We start from the raw sequence: 27,702 nt of genomic DNA, 5'->3' as shown, positions 1-27,702 counted from the left end.
CAACCAAAACATATTTCTCAGCTAAGCTTCCTTGGTAGCTCCAGCTTATACTCAATGGCCCATTTACAGCCCCAGTGCAACACTGCTGTATACTTCACCTTTCTCCCATCCCTAGACACCAACAGAAACCAACCATAACTCCATGACTTCTGCTTAAACTGCAGATCCCCACAGACATAAACCAGACAGGAAATTTCTGGGCACAGTCCCATCCTGGTTCCATTTAGCACATTCAGCTGCTTAGTTCCATGCACCTAAAATCATGGTAGTATTTGGATGCATAGTTCTGCCAGATGAGGATGGAAATTCCAGGAGTTCTCCATACACGCATAAAAATGGAGATGCGCATGCAAGAATGAGCTTATACACAGGTACACTTACATAATAAAAGCTATGGCAACACGTACTGTCTGAAGAACAATTGTTCTCACCAACAAGCAGTACCATCTTCAGCTTTGTGAAGCATTCCAAAGACTCTTTATAAACACCCAGTGAAATTTTACTGCCACAGAAAAATACCTGCTGGATTGGGTGGAGCTAAATCAGCCCTATGTGAAATGGGAGGCAGCTGGGGCAGAGCTGAGCTATGATCCCTCACCTGTGCTGGATTATGAAGCACAGCAAGTCACCTTTCCAATGCAACCAAAGCCATTGCCCAGGGAACTGGGCCAGGACCAGGAGCTCTGAGTCCTCTTCTGCTGTCTGAATCACCTGGTGTGATCCTTGGTCCCTTCAGAGAAGAGGATTCCCACAGCCCAGGCAGGCTGGCCAGTAGCATTTCACCCACAGGAGAGCACAAGGTCTGACCATGGCTGGGAAGCACTCGCTGGCTTCCACAAGACTGCCAGCACATGCCTGGTCATTTTCAGACTGTGGGCTTCTGCAGCAAAGCCAACCAGAGCCCAAGTACCCAGCAGCTCTCAGGAGCAGGCCCTGCATTTGCAGTTTTATTATCCATTTTTCTTTTAATGTCCTGCACACTTGAGAAACCCTGTGTGAGAGTCAGAATGAGAGAGAGGGGAAAAAGACAGCGAGGGAGAAAGAGAGCTCATCATGCCCATAAAAGGGACAGATTCTGATTAGCTGAAGTTATAAAAATGATTTATACTTGCAAACATTATTTCTACTTGTATTGTTTGCCTGCAAGCGTTAACATCACGTCACGGACACTGTAGCCAGACTCAGTCATCCCTTGAGACAGGACAGATGGCTAACGTCCCCTTCCCATCAAAGAAACCCCCCAGTGCAGAATTGGGGTGACCAGAAGAAAGACTTTGCTCTGGCTCTTGGCACTTCTGAACCTCCTGGGAACATTCATCCTAGCGCAGCCAAACCAGCATCCCAGGCAGCGAGCAGAGCTATCCTGATGTCAGCTCCTTCCCCTCTCTGCCTGGCATTTCCCGACCAGGAGAAGCACGCTGCGTCCTGCCTATATTATGTGCTTTCCCCGCCTCCTGCCAGCCCAGATCTGGGTTTATTTCCTCATCCGTGATTATTGTAAAGAGGAGCAGAATGAAATGCAGATGCAAAACATGCTCGTAAGAATTTCCTCTCTCTCTCTCCCCCATCTGCCAGAGAATAGATTTTAATCTTTAATCCATGAGCAATCAGCGAACACTAGCGAATTGCAAATTACAGATGTTTTACTGTCTTTGGCATTTTTAGCTTCCTCGCTTCCCCACTGCCACTCAGTGTCTTTCTCACATCCTCCCCTCTTCTGCATTCATCGAATGCCACGCGCCATCACCAAAACCATATGACACTGTCATCATTTGGTAATTAAACCTTTACTCACTTTAAATACGCAAAGCTGGCTGGGGTAAGCGGCACTTAACCCCTTCCTGACAGTCTGTGTGTGTATTTAGAATAAAGGAAAGGGGAGGATGGTGGAGAGAACAGTAGGAAGGGAAGCCCAAAGTTTGAAACGACATCCAAGTGCTGAGGGCTCTTCTCAAAAGCATCTCTGCACTCAGTGAGGACAAAAGAGATGGCAAAAGTCTCTGTTTGTTTCCATTTACCTTGTTGTCTGGATGAGAGTTATCACCAACAGAGAAGTACCCAGGCTCCTGTTTGACACCCTAGGGTCTGCTGGAGCTTGCCAGGTCCCAGGTTAAGATAGTCAGGTCCAAGAAGTCTCACTTCAACCCTGCATCACACAATAACAAACCTAGCCCTGGTGCTTCAGGCTGTTTATTAGCACAAGCTGTCCCAGCCTGAGGTCCCCAGCATGACTCTTGGCTGCCCAAAAGGAGGCCTTCACAGCAAACTGAGTGCAGGGGTAACACACATCAGATGTAGGAGCACTCAAGGTGACCCCTCAAGAGGACTGTCCAGAGGGCTTGTAACCACCTTTCCTTTCTGCTTAACCTCCAGTAAGCTCACTCCAGTCAGTCCCTTAGTACAGACATCTTCCTTAGTTCCTTGGAATATATTTCAGCTGCTGGGGAAGAACTTCTGTACAGCCTCAATTACATGAGGAGAGACCAAGTACAGCATAAATGACTCCCAGACAAAGCTGCAGAATTGGGATGGATCTGTTGTCCTAGGTTTGGTGCCAGGCGGGTGGCAGCAAGGCTCAAAGCACAGGAGAGTGCTCATCACCTCCAGTCTGTGAGAGAGCCGCATTCCCAGTGCCGGTGACATCGCACTCCTTTATGGAAGGAATCCGAGACAAAGCTGACATGGACAGAGTGAGACGTGGCAAGAGGAAGAGAGATGGAGAGGGAGGGAGGGAGGGAGGGAGGGAGAAAGGGGGAAAAGAGGAAGGTGGCTGCAATTATTTTGCCACAGATTGGCAGGGCCTGCTTTCCCTGTAAGAAGACTGCAACATTTGGGGAAACATAAATAACAGTTGACAAGAGACGGCACCGCAGAGACAGGCAGTAATTGTTTCACCTCCCTCTGTGCCCTGTCCACTGCAGGCTCCCAAGGAACTACCTTTGTATCTTAGCTCGAGGCAGCGGCTCAGGGCCCCTCTGGACCAGGAACAGCTAGAGCCTTAATCATTTTCTACAAGTTTGTCAATTTAACAAGTGTTTGCCCAAGGGGCACCTGTCTTCCTGCCTGCCTTTATTCCTCTCTCTGCTTGTTTGTTTGTGAGCTGGGGCATTCTGGCTGCTATCACCAGCACACCAGCTTCACACGAGTCTGGCTATAAGCAGGATGTGGCCAATATTGGAAGCAGCATGGTTAACCCCACTTTCAAAGGTTACTCACTGGTATCATCTCCACTTTCTACCTTCACCTTCTCTTTCCTCCATCTCTCCTTCAATGTACACAGACTCCTGCAGTCACAGAAATGCTGATCATTCCCTCTGTCCCTGGCTGACTCCCAGCACTGGAGACTGAGCTTATAGATGGCAGCTGGACTGAACCCATCAGAGGGCTGAGCACTGTCTCTGAACATGGTGCCTTTTGGTCAAGTCCCTGTGGGACCAGGGGCAGCACCAGGGAGCTCAGCTTCAATCCCCTTTTGTAGCAACTCTCCGTTGCAGGGCATCAGCTGGAAGCACATGTGCGGAGCCATGAGCAGCAGCAAACACTGATCGTGGTGGGAAGCATCCCTCTCCACACCCTCTCAGAGTGAAGTAAGCTGAAACACTGGTCTTGGACATTTCCGCAGTACTTTCAAGTGTTAACAAAACATTAAGTGCTCTTCTTACCATTTTTCATTTGAAAGCCATAATAATGACAAGTCCCTATAAGAAAGGATTGAAGCACCTGGTTTTTAATGTATTCTTCTGCCTCAGATTTTTCAGGGCAGAGCTGACTTTAACAGATACTGTTCCAGTTAGCCATAACCCTGAATATTATCACAACACACCATTAGAACAATTCAACATTATCTCAGCAAAACACACTGGCCCCTCTCACAGTAGTCTGAGCTTCTGTTCTCAGAGAACATTGGACTTCAGTGGCCACAACTCCCAGGCCTGGCCTTAGCCTGGCCCTGGTCCAAAACATAGAGCCAAGCCGCTCACCTGTGCCGTAGAGTACAACACAGGACACAAGCCTAGAGGTACAGATCTCCCAGAAATTCTGGTAAAAGTGAAGACCCTTCAATCTTTCTATTTTGAGTCAAAACCAAGTTTTTGCCAAAACTGTCAAGCCCATCAGAATGGAAGCATCAGTCCTGATGAGAACTAAGCATCCCTCTATGCTGGTGCTGCAGAATACATTGGTTTGGTTTCCGACAACCTAAAACTTCACTTTAATTACAATGATCTGCCTGTCATTACCCCAGAGGGAAACTTAAAACATGTCCTACAGCAACAGCAGCTGTGAGAGCACTATGGTGACCAACTAAATTTGGTTACAGACACTTGGATACCTAGCTCAATTATACTTTGACTTTCCTGCACTGTTGTTTCAGTAATAGTTGATAAAATTATTCTACTAACAAAGAAATACATGAGGGACTTGGAACCTCATCATCAGGGCAGGACTCTCTCTGTGAGGTGGGGTAAGGGAAGAAAAGACTGACTGCAAAACACTGTGTTTTAGACACTGCTTTTCTTATGGAGATGGGTGAGAAGAGCTTGGGCAATGAGACTTTGCTGCAGACAGGCAGTAGCAATAATTCAAGAAACCCCTTTACCACTACCACTACTTTTTACACTGAGGCTGGCCTTGAGCTTTGTACTCAGGTCAGGCTGTCATTGTTACAAGGGGAGACTTGCCTGGGTCACGATCCATCTGAGAAAGGCAAGCAAAGGATCTTGGCTGTTTGGGTTACAGCAGGCAGGTTACATCTCACAGGAATCGCACAAGAAACAAAAAGCCCCAAGTTTAATGGGAGATCTTCCAGGATGACCATTTGTTGCCTTTTCTTGATCTTTGAGACCATGAAACTATGTTTTGCAAAAGCCAGGAGTATAACAACAGAGGCTGACACCTCTGAGAGGATGTCAGTGTGAATAACAATGAACACAGATCCCACTGTTCCATTCCAGCTCCAGGAAGCCTACAGCCGACGGCAGACTTTGTCTCTTTAAGGGGCCCTGTACTCTCTCCGTGTTTGGAACTGCATCACAGCCTCTCCAAGACTCATTGCCCCCAGGCCCTCCCATGCCACCAGTGGTATATAATCTCAGCCTCCTCACCACTGGCAGGCAGGACCTTCAGAAAAATGGGTGCAAAACCCAGGAAATGTGTGTCCTTATTAATCACTGTTAGGGCTGACAGGGGAGAGCCAAGTCTTGGGGCATATCCGGGTGCAGCACGGAGGGAGTGAGAACTGGAAAGACCACTTCCCAAAGAGCAAACAAGGCCCCAGAGCAGAGCCCAGGGTGACTCAGATGCAATCAGAGAAGCTGGAATATGTTTACAGGTTCCTTTCAATCTGACAGGAAGATGGACAGAACCAAAGCAGATATCCTGGGGCATTTTCTACCTGCTGGGCACCACAGTTGAAGCACATTTTTCTCTGCAGCAGTCCTCCTTGCATGTCACTGCTAGGAGAGACTTGGGAAGGACAGAGGAAGGATGGGATATGCACATGTTCAGCACTGACCGTAAAGGACCCACCAGTGTAGAAGCAGTGGGGAGACAGAGGAGTTTTTAGCAGACGGACCTGATTACCTCTACTCAGTCCTTCCTGCCTTATACAGCTGTCTGACCCACAGACATCTCTCCCTCAGGTCTTCCCAGTCCATCATCTCATCTCATCTAGACATTTCACTGGCACAGTCAGCCTGTAAACTGAGGAACTGCTCCAGAGGGTACCTTGGATGGCCAGATGGACCTTCCCTGACTGCATTTCAGGCTCTGCTGCCTGTAGAGAAAGCCTCAAATATCCAGCACCCTAGTGAACAGATCCTTAATCCTGAGCCCAGTGAAGCCAGTGCAAAGACCTGCATACCCTCTGTTTTCATGTTTTCATGTACCCACATGAAAAGACCGCACAGAGTAATGCATCTTTTAACAAACCACCTGGTAACACACAGCAAGTAGTGCACACTATGAACTGCAAAGGGAGATGTGATGTCTGCCATGCAAACAACTCTGCCAGCCTGGCTCTATCAAGAAGGAGAACCTACACTTGGCCAGTGAACCAGCAGGGAGACCTAAGGATAGGAACCCACCTCCAGGCCACTGTATCCCTTCCTCTGGGCTTCTTCTGCTGTCCCGTGTAGCCAAGCTTTGACTACATACTTCCACCGTAAAGTATTCTCAGGATCTTCTTTCCATTTTTCCCAGGCCAAAGTTGCTGAGGTCACCCGGGATCATTCCCAAGTGAGCAACATTGACTACAAGCTTCAGATATCCCCTTCTTTGCTCCTGGACCTCTTGGTTGAAATGAGAAAGGTATGAAAAGATTTGGAAGTACTTAACATGGCAAATGGAGATGAGAGCCTGCTATGGGAAGCAATACAAGCCACTTCCCTTCTCAATACCTTTCTTCCTCCTCTCAACATTTTCCCCATTGCACTTAGGGTGCCTGTGCTGTATGCTTATGCAGCACCTTGCACACACTCATGCTGGCCTCTGCTGGGCTACAGAGGCTTGCAGCAAGGAGATGAACACCATTTGCAGAAAGGCCACGGGGGAGACTGGGAAAAGGACACCCATATCAGTACTGGGAGGAACAGAAAAAAAGTCCAGCAGTAGTATAGCAGCCCCGAGAAAAGGGCCTGGCAAACTTCTCGTAAGAAATCAACACCAGATGGGCTTGCACAGAACACCGTCACGTGTACAGAAACCTGGCTGATGGCCCATAAAGCAAAGGTAGGGTAGCACGATAATGATCAGCACAGGGGAGGGAATGGCTGCGTTTGGTGTCAGGCCAATTCATGGGTTTATTAATGATATGAAGCGATACATATCAAGCACAATAGTGAATGATACCAAATTCTGTCATCTGTCAGCCTAACAGTTACGATAGGGCCAAGATAACACTCTCCACTCATTTTTGCCTATGGTCCAACATACAAGGTCTTCAGCCACAGCTATGGCTACGGTACCCATGATTCATTGATCAATTCCATTTCAAGTACAAAATAAACCTCTGCCTGCTTGGCATCCACAAGTGTAAGGGACAGTCCATCCTGCAAAGCTGAAGGCAAGTTCATGTGCTAGGAGTTACATGGTTAAATTGCATTACACTTAATCATGATAAAATCCCAGTATGAAAGCAGATAGGGCATGAACTCCAGCTATCCCATAACAACTGCCCACAGGTGCTTTCTCATACCTAGGAAATTCACAGTAGCTTAACCCTAATTAGCCCTAATTGTTTTTTTTTTTTTTTTTTTTTTTTTTGGAGGGGAGGCAGAGCTTGCCCTTGATGACTTTGCCTTTAGTATTGAGTGCTGCAGGACAAGGCATGCACAGAAACCACCTGAAACAGTCAACATTCAAGGCACTCCCAACTCATTTCACCCCATGGTAACTTTCTGATCGAATCCTCAGCGGCCACAGGCAGGAATGAGCTGCTTCCTGTTACTCAGGCTGGGCATTTGCACACACAGGACCACCCACTCCCAGAAAGTGACTCAGGCTGGTTGCCAGGTTCTGTGCAATCAGTACGTTAATCAGCTTGACCTTAAGCCTGTGACAAACACCTCCCAGTCACAGAGCAAGCAGGTACCCTCACACAACACTGGCATCAGAGAAAACAGCTGGAAGAACAAGAGGAAGGTTGCTTTTCAGCAAGCGGATGAAAAGGCCAGGTTAGAAAAGGCAGAGAGCTGGCCTTCAGCTGCAGCATGCTAATCCCATGAGCAAGGAGGGACTCCGTTCATGAATGAGGAAAAGAAGGCAGAGGAAGGTCTCTCTAGACGCACTGAGAGTGAAACAACCAGGAGTCGACTTGCGGGTTACGTGGAGCCTTGGAATGATGGAAGCCTTGGAATTATTCATGCCATTTCAAACGTGCCTGGATACAGTATCTGATTATATACAGTCAAGAATAAGCCTCTGCTGAATGTGTGGGGAGGGACAGCCAAAGGACCAGCCCACGTTCCCTAGACAGGAGTGATCCCTACTGGGACACAGGTGTCATGTGCCGCTTACCCAGAGCACTGTGCAGTGGGCAGCAATGCAGCCAAATGCTGCAGAGCAGTACTCAGGGCTCCTTGCAGGCTCCCGAATCAGAGTTGGAAAGTTTGGCTCATCATCAGCCCCTGATGTGAGTTCCTTCCTTTGCCCAAGCAGACTGCTGATTAACTAGGAATTAAGCTGGCATGAGACAAGAGCTCGTTGATGTCTCTATAACGCTTCAGCTGATAGACAAAAATAACTTTTGTTTTGTCTATTCTGCTTCATCTTCTGCAACCAAATCTCACACTGGCAGACTGTCAGGCAAGGTCCTCCCAGTGCTGCTGCCCTGCACTGGCACTCAGCTGGAGGAGAAGCACGGTTCAACCATGCTCCCTGCCCGCACAGACACGCACCACCATATGCAGAGATGTATGCGTCTGTGTCCCCCCACACTCACATCCATGTCTGACAGTGTATGTGTTCACATATAAGAATCCCCAGGCCGTTTGTACACGGACATGCACAAAATGCTGAGGGATGCACAGGTGTGTGTGCCTACACTGTGACACCGATACACTTTCTCATCTCCCCCTCAAGCACAAGTATGTCACTGTGGAGGTGTCTGCGTGTTTGGAGATGCCCTCCCTGAAATGGATACATTCCTCATCACCCAGTCAGGGAACCCAGATAGGAACCCATGTCAAAGTCCCATCTGAAAGACAAACCTTGAGACCAACCATGCTGTACAGCCAACATAGGGGTCCAGGGGACACCACAGCTTTTCTAAAGCTGTGCCTCAGGCGGGCCCGAGGCAGAGGTGCTCCTACCACACTGATAGAGCAGGCAAGGGCCTGGGATTAGGCAGAGCCCCTGGAGAGCAACAGTGTAGGGCAGCATGGGGCCTGAAGGCAAAAGGGGCCCTTCTCTCAGGTACCTTGCTCTGTCACTGTCCTTTGTGTCTCTCAGCCACTCTTAATCTGCCTCACCAGTGGCATGGCAATACTGTTACCCCCTTCCTGCTCATCTGCTCTGTGCTAGCTCTGAGGAGCACTTTCTGAAAAGCATCCCATGAGGTTCTCAGAGAGGTGCTTTGAAGAATAATAATTCTTTCCTAAATCAAGATTGTTGAGCAAAGACCATCTTGAACTGAACCTTTGCCTTATAAGTGACACCAGAATATCAATTACTTAAATAGAATCATAGAATCATGGAGTAATTAAAGTTGGACGAGACCTCTAAGATCATCTAGTCCAACCATCAATGCATCCCCACTGTACCCACCATGCCCACTAACCATGTCCCTCAGTGCCACATCTCCACGTTTCTTGAACACCTCCAGGGACGGTGACTCCACCAACCTCCCTATGCAATTCCAACACCTCTCCACTCTTCCTGAGAAGAAATGTTTTTTAATATCCAACCTGAACCTCACCTGGTGCAACTTAAAGCCATCACCCTTCATCATATCAATACAATAACAGTTCTGTTAAAATAATATGTCTCCCCTGCACTGTTTCACTTCTTTTTAGGTAAACTTGCACCTATGAGACCTGTTCACCTAAAAAAAAAAAAAAGGAATAATAATAATAACCAAGTAATAGCAATTGTTCTACATAGTATAGCTGAACAACAAGAAAATCAGTTGCTTTGGGTGTTTTGTTACAGATTGATCTGACTCTGACCCACATGAATGAATGTGATGGCCCAGCTGTAGAATTGTTAGAGAGGAAAATGATCTTTATACTCTGAAATGACTAGAAAGCTTGTTCTGTGCTTTTAAAGAAGAAAGCTGTTTTGACTAATGAAATATATAGCAAAGTACTATTGTAGCCCCCAAACCTGGTAACAGACACAAATCAGTGTGAGATCCCAGCAGATTAAGAATAAACTTGACATCCTTGCCATCTAATTGCTGAGGTTTGAGCAAAGCTTCTCCTTGCTAAAAACAGATGTTTTTAAATCCTTCAAGCTGGGAGCTGCATGCCATCACCTGGCCCTGGGAGCTGAGACCAAGGGGAGCTGCCACAGGGTGAGGCCCACGACAGCAGCAGCCAACCAGGTGTTGGGCAGCCCCAGCGCCCCGTGCACAAACCCGGTGGTACTGCGTTCATGGGGGGCTGGGGCTGAGCCTGGCAACGAAGTTCTTACTGCTAACAGCAACCAAGGGAAACAACAACATCCAATCTGTGTTTGGAGTGCGCTCCTCGGGCTAAAGGGCACTCCGTTCGTTACTGCGTTACGATTCCTGTTGCTGCTGGGCGTTGATCATTTGTGCTTGGAAGTCTAATTCATTTGTAAGGGCATCTGGAGGTTGGGGAGTTTTGTGTGGATGATTTCCAGTCCTACTTATACCTCAAGGTACATATTTTATTGTGATTCCACCTGAGCACGCCTCCTGTGTGTGCACCTGTCCTCGAGCCATCTCAGCACCCAGCAGAGCGAGCAGCGAGGATTTGGGCACCTCCAGCTGAGGCCAACAGAGAGCAGGCAGACCTCAGCCCAATGGCAGCATTGCTCCGAGGCCGCTGCTCCGTGCGCATCCCACTCTGTGCACGAAGAGATTTGGGGCCTGACCTTCCCCGCTGCTGGGCAGCTCGGGGATGTCAGCAAGGAGGGGTGGGGGCACAGGGACATGGCCTCCCCCAGCCCACCCGGCCGGGCGGCACCGGCCAGGCAGCGTGGGCCAGGGGATGGCACTGGGGGCTGCCGAGGTTTTACCCCCCTCCCTGAAAAGGGAAGCTGAAATAAAAGGCGGAGGGAGCCTTGTGTGTGTTTTTATTATTATTATTTCTGATTAAAGAGGAATTCATTTCATCTTTGCCTCCTGCCAGGGGCTGAGGTGCCGCCATTGAGGTTAACGGTGCGGAAGAATACAAAAAAATTTCATTGAGGAGGATTATAAAAGTTACTAGCTGGAACATTAACAGAAGAGTAACTTGTAAAAAATGCAATATTACAATATTCACAAGGACGGTAGAGCGTGGTAAAGCTATAAAATTCAACATTAAAATCTTCTACAGCCTAGATAACCTAGTTAACAAACATGGCATCGGAACTACTTTCCTTCCCGGGGCCGGGGGCGGCGGACCCCCCCACGGGCCGAGGACACGGCGGGGGACACGCGGCCCCCGCTCGGGCGCCGACGAACTTCTTGTCATTAGCAAAGTGCGGGCCGCGATTTGCCTCATCCAAAAGGGGGAGCGGGCAGCGCCGGCTCGTTCCATTTGTCACCGGCACCGAGAGCCCGCATAAATAACAGCCGGTATTTATCGCCGCTCCGACCGAATTCCGCAAGGCAAAGCGCCGGGAGCGCTTTCCGAACAAACAAACAAACAAACACGGAGGGGAATCAGCCATCGTTATCACTTTTATCACCGGTGCTAATAATAATATTCTCCTGCAAACGCGTCGGCCTCAAAGAGAAATAGACGCCTCTCTTCCAAAGCGGGCGCGGATTGCGGGCCGCTGCGCGGCAGCAAAACTTCGTCCTCCTGCGGGAGGGCAGCGCGACCCGCTCCGTGCCGCCGCCTCGACCCCGCCGCATCCTCCCGGCTCCGCGCTCCGTCTCGGGGCTGCCGAGCCTCGGGAAGCACGGAGTGTGAAAGGGCCGGGAGAGAGGAGCGGGAGGGAATCGCTCTGAGCTGCTGCGGAGCGGCGCGCGGTTCCCCGGGGAGTTGGCAGACAGTTTGTGGAGATGTTACTCCGGAGTTTCAGACTATGATAAATATGATAATTTGTATAAAATTTGAATGGGTTCTTGTTTTCAGGGAGAATGCCTCCGATGATGAATGTTCGTGATTTTCAGATAGATGGCTGATAAAAAGTGTATTGAATTGTTGAAAGCGATTTTAATTTTAATTCTCTACCTGCAGATGTCTGATAATAATAATGTCTCCTAATAAAATAGGAAGGTGTCAGTTTAAGCAGCAGTATTTCGCTTCGCTTCATCCTTCCCATCCCCAGACTGTGGCAACATTAACCTCTTCTTATAAAAAGGCACATAAAATTATTATAATTACAGAGTTATTAATTTTAAAAAGAGGGTTAGCAGGATTTTTTATTATTATTAATAGAGCTCGCGCAGTACCCCCGCAAGTAAATCCCCGTGTGAAATGATGGATCCGATCGCTAATTCTATTATTAGGTATTGCCTAGGAATTGCCTTTCGGGTTTTTAATTAGAGTAATTGAAACTAGATAGAGGCGGGGCTAATTATTTTTATTTTCCCCCTTCGTTATTATTTAAAAGTCATCGATAACGCTCCCCGCGTTCTCATCTCGGCTTCGGAACGAGACCTGCAACAAAGCAACAAAGGGAGCGCGGCCGGCACTCCGCAGCCGGCGCTGCGCGGGGCTGCCGGGGGCTGCAGGACAACACCCCCATCCCGGCTCCCGCTGCCGCCGGTCCGGGCTGCTCCCCGTCAAACAAAAAACAGAGAGAGAGAGAGAGAGAGAGAGAGAAACAACAACTCCGGTAACACGAAGTCAATGACCTGGCAGTTACACTCTAATTAGCGCCTCCTGCAAACAGCCCCCAGCCAGCCCCGCCGGCCGCTCCGCACACGCGGGGCACAGGAGGGCGGACGGCGGCGCGGGCACCCGAGACCCCCGCGGGCATCGGGCAGCGGGCCCCGGCCCCACGGAGGGGCCCACGCGGGACGCGACCCGGCCCCGCACGCCGCTCCCACACCCAGCAAGGCTAGGAGCAGGGCCGCGGGCCGAGCCGGGTCGGGGGAAGCGAGCGGCAGCCCAGCCGGCGGCGTAAAGTAGTGCGGAGAGTGCGAAGTGATGGGCGGCGTTCTGAGCGGCGGCACCTGGCAGAGGGGTGCGGGGCCCGGGGCTGCCTGGGGCGCCGCGGCAGCGTGCTCTATTTGTGCAGGAGGGTGCGGGAGCGTTCTCCTCCTCGTCTCCGCACAGGTGCATCTCTAAATGTGCCCGAGCTGTCTGAAAAAGGAATGGCTACGTGCCGTGACATATCTATAAATTAAACCCTCTTCGTTTTGATACAGAGATCTGCTTCTGTGTTGCACGTTCTGTGTGTATATTGCCACTTACTCCTGTCCGCCGGACTCAATTCGGTGCGTGCTGCAGCCGCGGGCCCACGGCCGTGCGGGGCGTGCAGCGATCCTTCGGGGTGCGGCTGTGCGGGGAGGGGGGAGCGGGGCCGGGGCTGCTGCGGGCCGCGGGCTGGTGGCAGGGAACCGACGGGCGTTGGGAGCAAGTGGAGAGCGGCACCGCTTCGGACAGGCGTTTGTTTAGGGGGAAAGGAGTTGAAATGACTGCTACAAACGTCGCGCAGAAACGAGTCTCGCAGAGCGGGGAAGCAGGAGCAGCTCGGCGTGTGAGGTATCGCAGTGGAACTGCTTCTGCTTCAGACCCCGGGATTAATCAAAGAAATCGGTGCTGCTGATGAGGAGTTATTCAGCAGCTGAGCTCTGGAAAGCTGCATCCCTGCTTTCTTTACACATTTTATTATTTTCAATTGGGTTGAAAAATTAGGAGCGTTTAGAGAAAAGAAATACACATTTCTTCTTCCAGCGGGCTGGAAAGCTCTGGTTTTACCCCTCCACACGCGCACACACACATTCTATTTTTCTCTTTCTATTTTTACTTCTTCTGAAGTTTGCGGTGGGGCCGAAGGGAAGGATGCTCTGGAGGCAGCCGGCTGCTCCTCACCCTCCCGGGGCAGCCCCGGCGCTCCGCACCCCGCGGTGCCGTAGGGACAGGCCCAGGTCCCGGCGTCTCGGTCCCCCCGGCGGGACTCGGCCTCTTTGGGGGGCACTGCCGGCACCGCGTTTTGCCCACCCCCCCACACCCTCCTCCCTGGCGCTGCCGCCGCTCGGCACAGGGCCGCGTTCCGCCCCGACGGGCCGGGAAGGGGGTGAGGGGCCGGCGGGGCGCGGTGCGGGGCTCGGGCCAATTTATCAGTTATTAAAGGGCCCTTCCTGGACCCGCAGAGCTCAGGGGCATTTCTCATCTTTACTCCAAATAGGGAAGGAAAAAAAAAAAGTAGTCAGCTATCTTTAATCATTGACTCGAGGGCACATTTCACATCATCTCTCAAATCTGCATTTTTTATGAAGTGGCCAAAACGTGTGCTGGGTGTCTAATTTTCTCTCCCTTATAGGCTGAGAGGAGTAATGAGAAATCGGCTGGAAATTAACTTGCCTCGGCCCCTGCAGCCCGCTCCCCGCACACAGCCGTGCCCCCGCACGCCCTTCCATAGCAGCGGGATCGCAGCGGGGGGGAGAAGAGGAGGGAGGCGAGGGCTGCGAACTGGGGACGGAGCCACAAACTTCGCCTTTCTCCGCCGCCCCCAGCCCGTGGCGGGGGTCCCCGTCCAAGGACAACGGCCGCATTCCCGGGGCGAGGAGAAGGGCACGCACGAGCCTCATCTCCGGGTTTTGCTCTTCCCACTGAGAAATCTCTCCCAAACCGAACCCGGCCCCGGCGCGCAGGGAGCCCCGCGAGTCCCGGACCGGGGGAGGCGGGAGGCGGCGGCGGGGGGAGGACATTTATTTCCGAGGTTTTAACAGACGGAAACGCATTATCGCCCTTGTCGTTATCGTTCCCCTTATTATTATTATTCCCGGGCTACCGGAGTTTTCCACCGCGGTTTTCCACCGACGCGGTGCATCCCTGCCCGCCCGGGGCTGCCCCTTTGCTCCCCCCCCCTTTCCCCCCGGGCCTCCCGCTGTGCCCCTCGGGGGCCGGGAACTGTTGCTGCTGCCCGCGGTGGGCACCGCACGAGGAAGGAGCGGGCAGTGGCGCCTGCGGCTCGGAACCGGCTTTCCGCGGGGCTCTGGGAGCTCCGAAATGGGCCGTGAGGAAACCGGCTGGCATCCGTGCTCCTCTGCTCTGATGTCTGCTAACTGTTCGATGGCCCTGTAAAAACTTTTTTCTTTTCTTTTCCTTTCTTCCCTTTCTTCTCTTCTCTCTTCTCTTCTCTTCTCTTCTCTTCTCTTCTCTTCTCTTCTCTTCTCTTCTCTTCTCTTCTCTTCTCTTCTCTTCTCTTCTCTTCTCTTCTCTTCTCTTCTCTTCCCTCTTCTTTTCCTTTCCTTTCCTTTCCTTTCCTTTCCTTTCCTTTTCTTTTCTTTTCTTTTCTTTTCTTTTCTTTTCTTTTCTTTTCTTTTCTTTTCTTTTCTTTTCTTTTCTTTCCTTTCCTTTCCTTTCCTTTCCTTTCCTTTTCTTTTCCTTTCTTTTCTTCCCTTTCCTCTCCCAGCCTCTCTCCTCTCCTGTTCCCCTACTCCCTTCTCTCTGTCCACAAAAGCTACAGGATTTATTTTCTCATTTTCTGTTTCCCTGTTCTCATATTTTTCATTTTCACATTAAAATCTCACCACTACACTATTTATCCATCCATCCATCCTGTTTTCATCTGCAAATTAAACGTCCCCTTCTTTCATTCAGTCCTTTTTTTTTTTCTCTAATATCAGTAAAAATCAATGTGTCTCCTGTCCATCCATTCATCCCGATTCCTATCTCTCACTTAGATCCATCCTTTTTATTTTCCCTTCTTCCACACGCTACCACAGCACGCATTCTATGTCTACAGGCCCTCGGATTACTGGTGATACCCCTCCTTTCCTTTCCTTTCTTTTGCCTCTGGGAAAGGAGATCGAGTGTCTGCCACCCTGTACCCACAGCCCGTTTCTCCCTGACCCACAGAGTTACAGCTCAAAGCCCGGCCCCGGGGACAGCCGCCGGCTCTGGAAACTTGTCCCGAACTCCCGGGGGGAGAAAGAAGAGAAGGGAAAGGTCTCCCGAACTGCGCCTGGGCTCGGTGGGTTGGGAGGGACGCGACGGGGCGTCCCGGCCACATGCGAGCATTCGGGGCAGCGCTCCTCGATGGGAGCCTCACTGGAGCACAGCGCAGCTCGAGATTCCCCCCGGTGCGACTGCAGCGGGTGCACCGCCCCGCACCGCCCCGCACCGCAGTGCCCCCCCTGGCGGCCCGCGGGCAGCCCGGGCGGGGCGGAGGGGCACGGGGGCGGCGGTGCTGCTGCTTTTTTGTCTTTGATTGTTCCGAGGGCCGGGGTTAATCATTGCGCCGTGCCGCCAAACATTGCCAGGCTGCCCCCCCGGGGGCCGTGTCCCTCGCTCCCCGCAACGGGGCGGCCTCGGCCCACGCGTACGTCCCTCGCGGCCCTTTTCACGCACCCGGGCCCCGCGCCCCAACGCGGCACCAGGGCCCAGCACCGCGGCGGCTGTGCGGGACGGGGCGGCGGAGCCGGGAGAGACACTGCAGCGCTGAGATCACTCCGGGTCCGCGGGGGACAGGGGTCAGAGGGAGCCCCAGGCCCGGTGCAGCTCCCCTCCCCAGCGGCCTCCCCTCGGGTTCCGTGCTTCCCGGCCTGGGAAAACGAACGCCACGCAGAAGGGAAGGCCCCGAGTTCCTCAGCTGTCCCAAAGCAAGCACCCACAGGTGCGCAACTTCCTGTTCCCTCCCGCTACCTGTTGCGGTCACTGCTGTTCCATCTATGGGGAAGGAGCCCGACGCCTCCCGCCCGCATCCCCTCGGGACTTTGTTCCTTACAACATCGGTCCCGGCTATTGCCTGAACGTGGGGACGTGAGGTCTGGGCCTGGAGCGGAGGTTCGGGGGGGCTCGGGAAGGTGCCTGGGGGGCTCTGGGGGTCCCGAGAGGGTTTTGCTGCCCTGTCGCAGGCGGGGCCGCTCCCGCTCTGCCTCCGCATTTCCCTGGGAACTTTCTATTCCGGAGTTAACTATTAACCGCAGGAAAGCAGGCAATTTTCTTCGGAATGCCAACTATTTCCTTCATCCAGTAGATAGATGGGGTGATTGATTAATATGGAAATTGATATTAAAATTCGGGTGGCGGACAGGAACGCTTTCCCCGCAGCCACAGCCGCCCGGGTTCAGCCACACGCAGAGCGGCCGCCCGGGAGAGGAGCGCGGAGCGGCTGCCGAGGGCTCTCCGGGGCTCTCCAAGAAGCGCTAATTGCGGTGTGCGGGAGGACGCGGCCACAGCCGCAGGGGCCGCCCCACGTGCAGAGGGCTGGGGGCGGGGGGCAGGGGGCGGGCAGGGTCCGCTGGGTGAAGGCAGGGATTGACGCACACGAACAGAGGCGCACGGCTCCCCCAGAGCCCCCGGGTCGCCCTTTCCTGGGGCTCCTTTTGGCCCCCACATGCACGCTGCCTGCCCCCCCCCTTCCTCCCCGTGCCCCTTTCTTCCCCTTCCCTCTCTCTGCCTTTTCACGCCTTTTGTTTTTCTTTTTCCCCCTTCCCTCTCCGTATCCCGGAGGGGCGCTTCCCGACCCCTGCACTGCCCCCCGCCCCGCTGCCCCCCCGGCTGCCCGTCCCGCCGCCCGAGCCGTGCCGTATGAAGTTCTAACTGGTTGGTGTCAGGCAGCTCTCTCTAAGCAGCCTGGCGTGACGGATTAAACATCAACTAGTTAAATAAAAATTAATATCAACTGCCTCCTAACTTCTAATGTCATGTTGTTTATAACTAATGAACTGATTAGGGGATAAACACATCAGGAAGACATTTCTGCTTCCCTGCTCTTTCGAGAGAGATTTGCAGAATTCAAAGCAAATCTCCCAGAGTCCCTCCCGGGTTTTTCCCAGCCCGGCCCGGAGCGGGGGGAGATCATCGGGGCCGCTCGGGCCCGGCCGCCCTATTTAAGCCCCTCGGCCGCACACAGCGCACGGCAGCGGTGCTGGGAACGGGGCCGGCCCGGGCAGCCCTGGCTGTGCTGCTGCCTGCGCAGCTGCTGCCGCTGCTCCCTCTCCGCGGCGGGCTGGAAAAATGCTCATTGCTCCGCTATTGACTTCTGGCGCCCCATTTTCATATTTAAAATGAAACTTTTCTTCCTTTCGAAGCGGCAATCGATGCTCGTTAAGTGTTATGGAGGAAAGCGCTCCCCGCACCACCTTTATTTCCACAGTGATCCCGTGTCCATGGCACGCTCCTCGCCTGGCCGCGTTGTTAACGTTTTCCCAAACACTTCAGAAAAAGAAACAGAGGCGCTCAGTGCCCTCGCCCGCCCCATCCCGGGGAGGCCCCGCGCCTTTAAGTACTGTTTGCCCAGCACCGCCGGCTCTGACAAGACAATAATAACAGGGGAAGCTTTTTAAAACCAATTTAGCAAATGCAGAAATGTAATTTTAATGAAGAATCGATAGTAGAATGGTTCATTTTTCCTGGGACTCCTTGTTGGAGCTGAGAGAGACTTTCAATCAATGGGGAGATGGAAGAGGGAGGGGGAGAAAGAGAGAAAGAAAAATATTCGCTCGGTGATGTCTTTAGCACGGGGAATTTTTCTTATTTTCCGTGTGGCTTTGTTTTATTTGTTATTTATTCTCGGCCGAGAAGCCGGCACCGAAACGCGGCGGTGAGAACGCAGCAGACGGGCGGGCGGCTCCGGCAGCACAAAGCGCCCCGGGCAGCCCTGGGCTCCCGCCGCACCCCGAACTGGGGGCTGCACGGACCGGGGGGGGCTGTCCGGTCCCGGGGGCTGCACGGCTCTGACCCACCCTGCCCGGCCCCCAGCCCGACTCCGAGGAAGTTGCTCCCCGTCCCCTCGGCTCCCGTCCCCGCCGCCCCTCTCCAGGCACATGTGTATAGTAATAAGACAACAAATGAATGCGCCGTCGCAACAAGCCCCCCCCCCGCAGGCAGCCGGCCCGTGGGAGGGGGCAGGGACGGGGGAGCAGAGCCCCGCATTGCCCCGCACGGCCCCGTGCCCCCGCCGCCGCACCGGGGCAGGTGAGTCCCTCTCCACTTTTATAAGCAGCAGTGCTGCCTTTGCTTTGATTGTTATTTATTTTCCCCTCCTTTTAGCCTGTCCCGGCTCAGTAGAGCGGCGTTTCTTTCTCTGTGGCTGGCTATTTTTTTTTTTTTTTTTTTTTTTTTGCGGTGGTGGTGGTGCTGTGGTGTGTGTGTGTGTGCGTTGTTATCTAAACCGTTTAGTTTTGGGTGGTTGCGCCTAGATCTCGAAAGTCAGCGGGGGAAAGCAAGACACCCGAGCGGGGAGGAGAGAAGCGAAGAAAAGGCCGCGGCGGATCCGCGCTCCGCAGCCGTCCGGGGGAGCCGGGCCATTAGGCAGAGAGAGGAGCATGGCTCAGAGCTCGGGGAGAGCAGGTAAGGGGCGGGGGGCGCTGCATATTCAGCAGGGAGGGGTGAGGCCGGCCCCCCGACTCCCTCCTTTGGCAGCAGGCCGCCTGCCCCCGCTCTCTCTTCCTCGCCCCCTCCAACTCCCCCACCGGCCCTCTCCATCCCTCCGCCCGCCGGCCCCTTTCCTACAGGGCCCTCGCTCTCTCCCCAGCGCTGCCGGCTCCCTGCCCCAGCCCGGAGTTCTCTCCCGTCTGTAAAAAGTTGAGGGCGTCGCCCGAGCTCCCCGCACCCCGCAGCTCTCAGCCCCTCCCGAAGCCCCGCTTGCCGCGCTGCTGCCGGCACCGCACCGGGCTCCGCGCGGCCAGCGCCGGTGATAGCGGGCGGAGGATCGGGGCCGGGCCGACGTGGGGGCCGCGCCGCTTCCCGAAACCGACAGACGGGTCCCCGGGCCCCCTCCCTCCCAGCCTTCAATTTTATGATGTTCAAACAAAGCTCCGAACGAGAGCAGTCGTAGAGGAAAACCCTTCCTTTCCTCCCGTCGTGGTAAAAACACAACGAGGCGGTGCGGTTCTTTGAAATCACGTCGGTAAACGGGGCTTGGAATTTAGGGATTCGGGAGGGGGAAAAGGACCGAAGCGCAAACGGAGGCTGCGAACGCGAAGCTGCCGGTGCCGGCCCCGGGGGCGGAGGGGTTCGGCGCTCGGCCGCAGGAGCGGCAGGGGAGAGAGCGGAGCTCGCAGCCCCGTCCGTGCCGCACAGCCCCCATGGAAACGGGGGTGCGTCCTGAGAAATGCTCCTCGGCAACGCGTCGTGGGGGTGGATATGTGCGTGTACACACGTCCACGCACGAGAGTTTGTATTTTCCTGATCGAATCAATTAAACGTACCGCATTTGTTTTGTATTATATATGAATATTACACGGCTCTACCAAAACGTAAAGGAAAAAATGGAAAGGCAACGAAAAAGGTCTCCTAAAAGGAAAGGCCGGAGCGGGTTTCTGTTACTGTTCTGCACCGAATGTCTTCTGAGCATAAACCGAAAAAAAAAAAAAAAAAAAAAAAAAAAAAAAAAAAAAAAACCTTCGGAAAGTTTGTCACCCCTTCCGCTCCTTTTCCCTTCTGTGTTTTTAAAGGATCTGCCGAAGTCCCTTTGCATCTGAGGTTTAAATAGGGAGATCAATAGAAAACAGTTGTAATGATCTAATTAATTATGGCAAAATTAAAAGCGAGTAGAAAATCAATCTCTGATGGTGTTGAAGATGGAATTAAATTGATAGTCCATCTGTTCACCTCCTAGACCGTATAAATATGCAACCCAAGGACGGAGCTAATGGGATCAAGCTGCCGGGGAGACTCTCTCTCCATCTCTCTCCCTTCTTGTTACCCCTTTCCCTCGCGGAGCTCAGCCCCGCACACTGCCGCTCCGCTCCCGCACCGGGGCCCGCCGAGCGCCGGCCCGCAGCGCGGTGGGGCGGGCGGGGAGGAAGCGGAGCGGCGGCGTTCGGTGACAGCGCGTTCCCCGCCGTGCCGTTTTGAAATCGAACGATCGGGCTTTATTATCACGATGATGATTACGGAGCGGCGTGCGAACGCCCGCTCCCGCTCGGCGTCCCTCTCCCAGCCGCCCGTTCTCCGCTATCAGCGCTTGCGGGGCCGGGCCGGAAGGCTGCTGGGCTTCCCCTCGTCCCGGGCCCTTTCCGCGGCGGAGATCGGGGCCGGCCCGGAGCTGCCCGCCGCCTACAGCACCCGCGGCCGCGGCTCCGCGGGGGGGGGGGGGCCGGGGCGATCCGAGCGGCGGCCCCGAGGCCGGGGGGGGGGAGGTCGGGCCCCGCCGGGTTCGCCTTCCGCTCGCGCTGCCGCAGCCGGGCGGAGAGCGCCCGGGGGGGCACCCGCGGCCCCGATCGGATTTATTAATTGATGTATTGAAAAGCGGGATTGATTGACATCCCCTAATGGAAATTACAGCCCCGCCATCCCGCTGAACGCTGCCCTCCCGGCCGTCCCTTCATAAAGGAACCCTTGAGGCGAAAGGTAGATTTTCATTTAAAGTGCACCGTCCTCAATTTCACAGATTAGATACATTTTAAACACAGACACACATATTGCAAATTAGAAGCTAATTTAATTATAAATCAAAACTGGGCATAAATCCGCACTCACCACAAAGGACCCATTTAGCAGAACGCAACCACCTCCCCTAGCCCTAGGAAAGCGCCCCGCAGAAATAACGCCGTGCCCAGTGCCAGGCGGAGAGCGGGCACGGGCCGGGGCGATCCACGGGGGTCATTTCCCCACGGCGGGGAGGGGAAGAACCCCGCGTGGCACAAATGAGATCGTCACACGGGGAGCCTTTCCCTACGAGAAAGGGATTCTCCGATAAACAAAAGTTTGCATAGATGTAGAAGGTTGTAATTCGGAACTTACAGGCTGGGAGGGAGTCGGAAGCAGCAGATTTTGAAGTCCGGCAGCTCGGGATGCACAAACGCGCTCACGCACACGCACACGCACACACACGCACCGGAGCCGGGCTCGGGCTGCTCGCTGACGCCGGGCTCGCGGCCCCGGGGGGAGGCAATAGCGGAGCAGCGCGGCTCGGAACGGCTCGGAACGGTTCCGCCCGGCGCGGCTCGGATCCTCCCGTGCCGCCCCGCTCCGCTGCCGGGCGTGTGCCGGCGGACCCGTCCCTCTGTGCCCAGCCGGGATCCGGGGGATGCTCGCAGCGCTCCTTCCCCGCCCCCTCCGCCTCCAGCCCCTCTTTTGGAGCCGATTTCCCCCTCTCCTCTCCCCTCAGTCTCTCACCATGCGGACCCCCCCATCCTCTAGCCCCTCGGTCTCCCCGCACTCCTCTCGCCGCTTGTCGCGCTCAGACGAGCTGAGCTCCGGGGCCATTAACACGGCGGTGCGGGAGCGATGACTCTCGCTGCCACTCTGTAATTAGGCACAGAACTTGCGCCGCCGCGGCTCCCGGGGACGGGAAGGAGCGGGTTTAGGCGAGCAGAAGTCCCAAGCCCGGCTCCGGCCCGAATCCGGCTCTCCCGGGGCGGGAAAGCGGAAAAAGTTTCCCTACGAACTTCAAAGCCCTTCCACGGTCCCGCAGCCCGCATCGCCGGCGGAGCGCTCCCGCAGTGCCCCCGCGGCCCGCACCTGCGGCTCCCGCCCCGCGCCGAGCCCGGCGGTGCCGGGGGCATCGAGGTGGGGGGGCGAGGAGACGACTGCTGGGTCGTGTGTGGCAAGGATCGTGCTGGAAGAGGAGGGGGAGAGGGAAGGAGAGGAAAGGAGGAGAGAAAAAGAGAGAGCAAAAGAGAGAGAGGGAAGGAAGGATGGAAGAAAGGAAGTAGGGAAGGAAATAAGGAAGAAAGGGAAGAAGGAAGGAGAGAGGAAGGAAGGAAGGAAGGAAGAGAGGAAACGAGAAAGAAGGAGAAAGAGAGAAAGAAAGAGAAAAGAATGAGAGACAAAAAGAAAGAGAGAGGGAGATAGAGGGAAGGAAGGAAGGAAGGAAGGAAGGAAGGAAGGAAGGAAGGAAGGAAGGAAGGAAGGAAGGAAGGAAGGAAGGAAGGAAGGAAGGAAGGAAGGAAGGAAGGAAGGAAGGAAGGAAAGGAAGGAAGGAAGGAAGGAAGGAAGGAAGGAAGGAAGGAAGGAAGGAAGGAAGGAAGGAAGGAAGGAAGGAAGGAAGGAAGGAAGGAAGGAAAGGAAGGAAAGGAAGGAAAGGAAGGAACTGTGAGGATTATTTCGCTCCCAAGGCAATACACGCGGTGCTCCCACGCCCCGCACCACTCGCGCCCCGCAGCTCTTTGTGCAATCACTTTTGGGGCCGCGGATACTGCGCAGTCAGTGCTGCTCTCCGGCCTGTCTGATTGCCAGAATGACCCTTTCCGGGGCACCGCAATAGAAGAGCTATAGGGTTTTTCGCTGATCCGCAGCAGTTTTCGCTCCCTCCCCATTTTTATGGGTGTATTATAGTTAGGGGTTATATAAATGTTTTTGCGTGTGATAACTGTAAATCCTAACATTTGCAAATGGCCCGGAGGCAAACTAACCTTGGACGGGCAGAGAGAGGGAGGGAGGGAGGGTCTCCCATTACTGCTGATTAAAAGGAGGCTTTAATAAGCGTCTAATTCACTCATCGGGAGTTTTATGGAGAAATTAGAGGCGGACACAAAAAAGACATCTCGGTGGGGGGGAGGCGATGCAGCGGGGGCTCAACACGCCCAGGGCAGAGGGAAGAGGCAGCTGGGCCTCGGCACCGCACACTCCCGGGCCCGGCTCCCGCGGGCGGACGGCGGCGGTTCCCCCCTCCCAGCCCGGCGGCGTGCGAGGCTCGGGAACGGGGCGCAGACAAAAGGACCGGGCGAGGCGAAGGGTGCGAGGCGAGGCCGCCCGCCCATCGTCATCCCCGGGCTGCTCGGGCCCGGCGGGGACGGGAAGGGCGGCGCCGGGGCGGCGCGGCTGCGGGAGCGCACGGCCCGTCTGCCCGTGGCCCGAGTCGGGGGGCTCGCCCGGCTCCGGCCGGCCCGGTGCGTCGAGAGGCGGCTTTGTTGCAGAAGTGTCTCTTCACATCGTCGGCTTTTCCCCCTCTTTCTTTCTTTTTCTTTTTCTCTTTTTCTTTTTCTTTTTTTTTTCCCTTTTTTTTTTCTTTTTTCTCCCCCCCTTCAATGAGGCTGTAAAAGGTCTCCAGCTTGTCTCGTTTTTGTGGCGAACGCTCTCTTGTAAAGAGGAGAGGTTAAAGTGTCGGTGACTGAATAAAGAGCAGCACACGTGGGCTATTACCATTCAGGGCAAACAAATGCAGAGAAGGGGAAAGCCAGCAGCAGGCTCGGCGGGGGGAGGCCCCCCCGGCGCACGCCCGCACTCGGCCCGAAGCCCCGGCCCCGCCGCGGCCCCGCGTCCCCCAGACATGGAACCCACCCATGGCTCACAAAGGAGCGAGAGAAAGCGAGAGGGGGAGACACGAGGGGGTCTGAGATGGGAAAAAAAGAAAGTAGCTTTAGGGGAAATGTGCTGTGGAGTGTGAAATTGCAGCCCGTGGTGCTCCATATTGTACCAGAAGCTCTCCAAAAACTCATCCTCCAACGTGACCAGAGGTGCTCAGAGGGAGAGGGGCTCAGAGACGCGGGGGGAGGGGGAGGAAGGGGCTTTCATTCTTTTTGCTTTCCCTTCCCTATTAATCGTTCATTTAAAGCCTAACTCGCCGTTTATGTGTTAACCCGGGCCGCTCAGAGCAGCCCCGGCTCTCCCGCAGAGCCGACCCCCCCCGGGCCGCGCTGCGTTCCGAGCCCCAGAGCCGCCCTCGGGGCTCCGAAGCGGCCCTCTGCAGACCCCGGCGCTGACCCCCGCCCCGCGGACCCGCGCCCCCGCCTTTATTTGGTCCCTCGCAGGCCGGGTTCTACCCCTGGTTTTCTCACGCGATGCGAAATCAGTTGTCACGGGTCACAAAAACATCCGCGGACGCTCAGAGCGGGTGCTGGGGAGCTCTAGGGCAGAGCCGAACCACCAACATTCAGGCTGACATCGCCTGGCGAGGGGACGAGGAGAGGCGATCCGCGGCCCGCCGGCCGGCAGCTCCCCAGGTCACGGCACGGAGCGCTGCTCCCGGCCGCGGATGCCCGCACCGAGCCCCTTTGTTCTCGGCGGCCGCCTTCGGGCCGGGCCGGGCGGGCAGAGCCGCGGGGAGGCAACTCTGCTGGGGAAGCCAGGGCCAGGGAGAGCTGGGCCAACGGAGAACGCCCTGGCTTCGTCAGCTAGAGAGAGCCGGGTAATGACGCCCATCGAAAGATGCCTATCGCCGCAACTGCCCCCCGAAGTTTGTTTTTCTTGAAATTTCCGCAGAGAGGCAGGCGGCTCTTCTGAAGTGTAAATGTTTGTCCGGGGGGGGAGGGAGGGGGGGTGGGCTAGGGATGGGGGGATCCTCTGAGCTTCTGAGAGAGTAACAGAAAGAAGGGGATGGAAAGAGACGGGGAAGGGAAACACAAGAACCAAAAAAAAAAAGAGAGAGAGGGGGGAAGGGAAGCAAAAGACGAGAGAAAGAAAAGAGAAAAGAAAAGAAAAGAAAAGAAAAGAAAAGAAAAGAAAAGAAAAGAAAAGAAAAGAAAAGAAAAGAAAAGAAAAGAAAAGAAAAGAAAAGAAAAGGAAAGAAAAGAAAAGAAAAGGAAAGAAAAGGAAAGAAAAGGAAATAAGGAAAGATGTGCTTGCTTTCCCTCGTTCCCCCTCAGCACACAGCACATCACCTGGGCCCTCTTCCCTCCCTCACCTCCCAGCACTGTCGCTTTGGCAGTCCTGCATCCCACCGGTCCCGGCTGTGAGTGTCGGGACCCGGATTCGTTCCTATGTGCCCAGCGCTGCCACTTGCACTCCCGTCACGCTTTGCATGGGCCTTTTTGCCTTTTTGCCTTTTTCTCTTTTCTTTTCTTTTCTTTTCTTTTCTTTTCTTTTCTTTTCTTTTCTTTTCTTTTTTCTTTTATTTCCTTTTCTTTCCTTTTTCTTTCCTTTTCTTTCCTTTTATTTTTTCTCTCTTCATTTTCCTCCTTCTCTTTTTCCTTTCCTTTCCTTTCCTCCCTTTCCTTTCCTCTCCTCTCCTCTCCTCTCCTCTCCTCTCCTCTCCTCTCCTCTCCTCTCCTCTCCTCTCCTCTCCTCTCCTCTCCTTTCCTTTCCTTTCCTTTCCTTTCCTTTCCTTTCCTTTCCTTTCCTTTCCTTTCCTTTTTACTTTTCCCTGCTATTTTTTTGCCTGCTGTCTCTCTCTCTCCCAATCTCTGCTTCCCACACACCCACCCAGATGCACTGGGCCCATTCTCCCTGTCCTGCCGCAGACCTCACGGCTCCAACTGCTCTCTGTTGAGACTCTTTTTCCGGCTTCCCTCCTCACCGAGACAGGGACGCAGAAATAGAAGTGTAAAGGCCACGGCAAAACACGTATCGGGAATAAATCTCAGCTCTGCCGGCCGATCACGGCACCAGGCCGCGCCCCGAGAAAGCGATCAACAGTTGGGAGCACCCGGGCTGCCCGGCGAGGACGGAGCAGCACCGCGGATGCGGGTGGCCGCGCGGGGGGCGGGCGGCGTCGCACCCCGGTGGCGGAGGCCCCGGGACCGGGATCGAGATGCTCACGGAGCCGCAGACCGCGCCCTCGCACCCGGAGCCGCCGGCGGGCCCTTCCTTCCCCTCCGGCCCCGGGCCGAGGCGGACGGGAGGAAGCGAGGGCGGGAGCCGGAGGGGGAGAAGCGTCCGATCCCTCCCGCGGGAGAGGGTCGAGGGGCGGCTTCGGGCCGCAGCCGGGCGTGGCGGGGCCGCGGGCACGGACGCACGGCTCCTTCCCACCCGCACGCCGCCGGCGCGGGACGGGGCCCGCCGCCCCCGGCAGGTGCGGTCCCGGGGCCGCCCCGAACTTTCCCCGCGCCGCCGAGCGACCGCCGGGCGCCATCTGCAGGCGGCGGCGGGGAGCGGCGGGCGCTGCCCCGCACCTGCGCCCGGCCCCGCCGCGGCCCGGCTCTGCCCTCCGCCCCCCGAGCCGGGAGACCCGCGGCGGGCCGGGGACGGCTGCGGCGGAGGGACGGACGGACGGGGCGGCTCCTCCGGTTCGGAGCTCCCGGCGGCCGCTCCCGGGCCCCGCGTCCCGACCCGCGCTCGGAGCGCCGGCGGGGCCGGGTAGCGCCGCTCGCGGCCCGGCTCCGGAGTGCGGATGCGCCCGGAGGCCGCAGGCCACCGCTCCGAGGCTCGGCCGCGTACGGAGCGGCCCTTCGCGGCGCGGAGCGGGAGAGGAGAGCGCCGCCTCGCTTTGCATCGAGCCCCCGCGGCGCCCAAAAGGGGCTGCTGGGTTTTGTTGGTGGCGGTTTGTTGTTTTTTCCAAATCATCCTTTTTGCACGCAAGGGAAAGAGAGACGGGAGTGGAGAGACAGAAAGATAAAACATCAGCTGAAGTGCCAAAATGATTTATGAGACGGTGGAAAATATTTCATAAAGATCTCTCCGAGATTCTTTACTTAAAGCGGGCAGAAAACAAAGGGACCGTTCCGTGACAGATAGCGGAGGGGTGGGGAAGGAGGAAAGGAGACGGAGAAGTTATTTCAAGGGCCGATCAGCCCGCAGTCTGCAAAACAAAATTCAGCTCCCAGCAGTTTCTGCCTTGTCTTTCCACCTCTGGTCCTCAGCCTCACAGGCGCTCCTACCCCTCTCTCTGTTCCTTGCTAGGTCGCAGCCACGTCTATTTTAGCTGCATATCACCTTGTGAAATAATTTCTAAATCCCACTTTAACTCAATATTAAAAAAAAAAAAAAAGTAAAAACAACTGAAAAATAAAAAAAGATGTGGAAAGCGGGAAGTAGAATTCTTTTTTTTTTTTTTTTCCCCTCAAACGTGCAAGTGGAAACTTTGCAATAATTGAAATGGGCTCGATCTGTTGGTACAAAGAGATACAAGGTCTTGCCTCCCTTCCTTCAAAGTTTTTCTTCGTTCTTTTATTTATTTCAATTTCCTTCCTTCCTTCCTTCCTTTCTTCCTTTCTTCCTTCCTTTCTCTCTTTCTTTCTCTTTCTCTTTCTTTTTTCTTTTATTTCCTTCCTTCCTTCCTTCCTTCCTTCCTTCCTTCCTTCCTTCCTTCCTTCCTTCCTTCCTTCCTTCCTTCCCCTCTTTTCCTCTTTCCTTTCTTTCTCTC

At 54.7% G+C, this 27,702-nt stretch overlaps 3 protein-coding genes and 1 long non-coding RNA gene across 32 annotated transcripts in view; 3 read left to right on the top strand and 1 right to left on the bottom strand.

Annotated features, from left to right (window-relative positions):
* The window catches only part of LOC104911954 (uncharacterized), a 314,625-nt gene that overhangs the window by 103,943 nt on the left and 182,980 nt on the right, over positions 1 to 27,702 (bottom strand). For 5 of the 22 annotated variants that reach the window (XR_014884836.1, XR_014884850.1, XR_014884855.1 and 2 more), the window contains exon 1: positions 21,483 to 26,423. The exons of 2 other annotated variants lie outside the window; for them this stretch is intronic. Coding sequence is in view for 1 of the 20 variants with exons in the window: in XM_085229824.1 (XP_085085950.1) it covers positions 25,981 to 26,832 (852 nt within the window). In the remaining 19 variants the exon portion in view is untranslated. Of the gene's footprint in view, positions 1 to 21,482; positions 27,672 to 27,702 lie in introns of those variants that run through there. 15 more of the 22 variants (XR_014884851.1, XR_014884844.1, XR_014884857.1 and 12 more) reach the window with 10 other exon arrangements.
* Positions 7,236 to 11,903, top strand: LOC146543868 (uncharacterized). The gene is made up of 2 exons (XR_014884858.1): positions 7,236 to 10,338; positions 10,812 to 11,903. It is a non-coding gene; the product is annotated as an uncharacterized LOC146543868 (long non-coding RNA).
* On the top strand, positions 13,111 to 17,426 carry LOC146543867 (uncharacterized). Its single transcript, XM_085229814.1, has 2 exons — positions 13,111 to 13,325; positions 14,107 to 17,426. The coding sequence occupies exon 2, from the start codon at positions 15,525 to 15,527 to the stop codon at positions 16,782 to 16,784; it is 1,260 nt and encodes a 419-aa protein (XP_085085940.1). The 5' UTR covers positions 13,111 to 13,325; positions 14,107 to 15,524; the 3' UTR covers positions 16,785 to 17,426.
* The window catches only part of PAX2 (paired box 2), a 92,203-nt gene continuing 82,828 nt past the window's right edge, over positions 18,328 to 27,702 (top strand). For all 8 annotated transcript variants that reach the window (XM_085229798.1, XM_085229801.1, XM_085229803.1 and 5 more), the window contains exons 1-2: positions 18,328 to 18,710; positions 18,935 to 19,085. In XM_085229798.1, the coding sequence (XP_085085924.1) occupies positions 18,588 to 18,710; positions 18,935 to 19,085 (274 nt within the window). In that variant the 5' untranslated portion in view covers positions 18,328 to 18,587. The remainder of the gene's footprint in view (positions 18,711 to 18,934; positions 19,086 to 27,702) is intronic.

This window comes from Meleagris gallopavo, chromosome 8 (genome assembly GCF_905368555.1).
Source record: "Meleagris gallopavo chromosome 8, MGAL_WU_HG_1.1, whole genome shotgun sequence".
NCBI lineage: Eukaryota > Metazoa > Chordata > Aves > Galliformes > Phasianidae > Meleagris > Meleagris gallopavo.
Note: the sequence above shows the minus strand (reverse complement) of the source record. Positions and strands in the feature narration are given on the sequence as shown.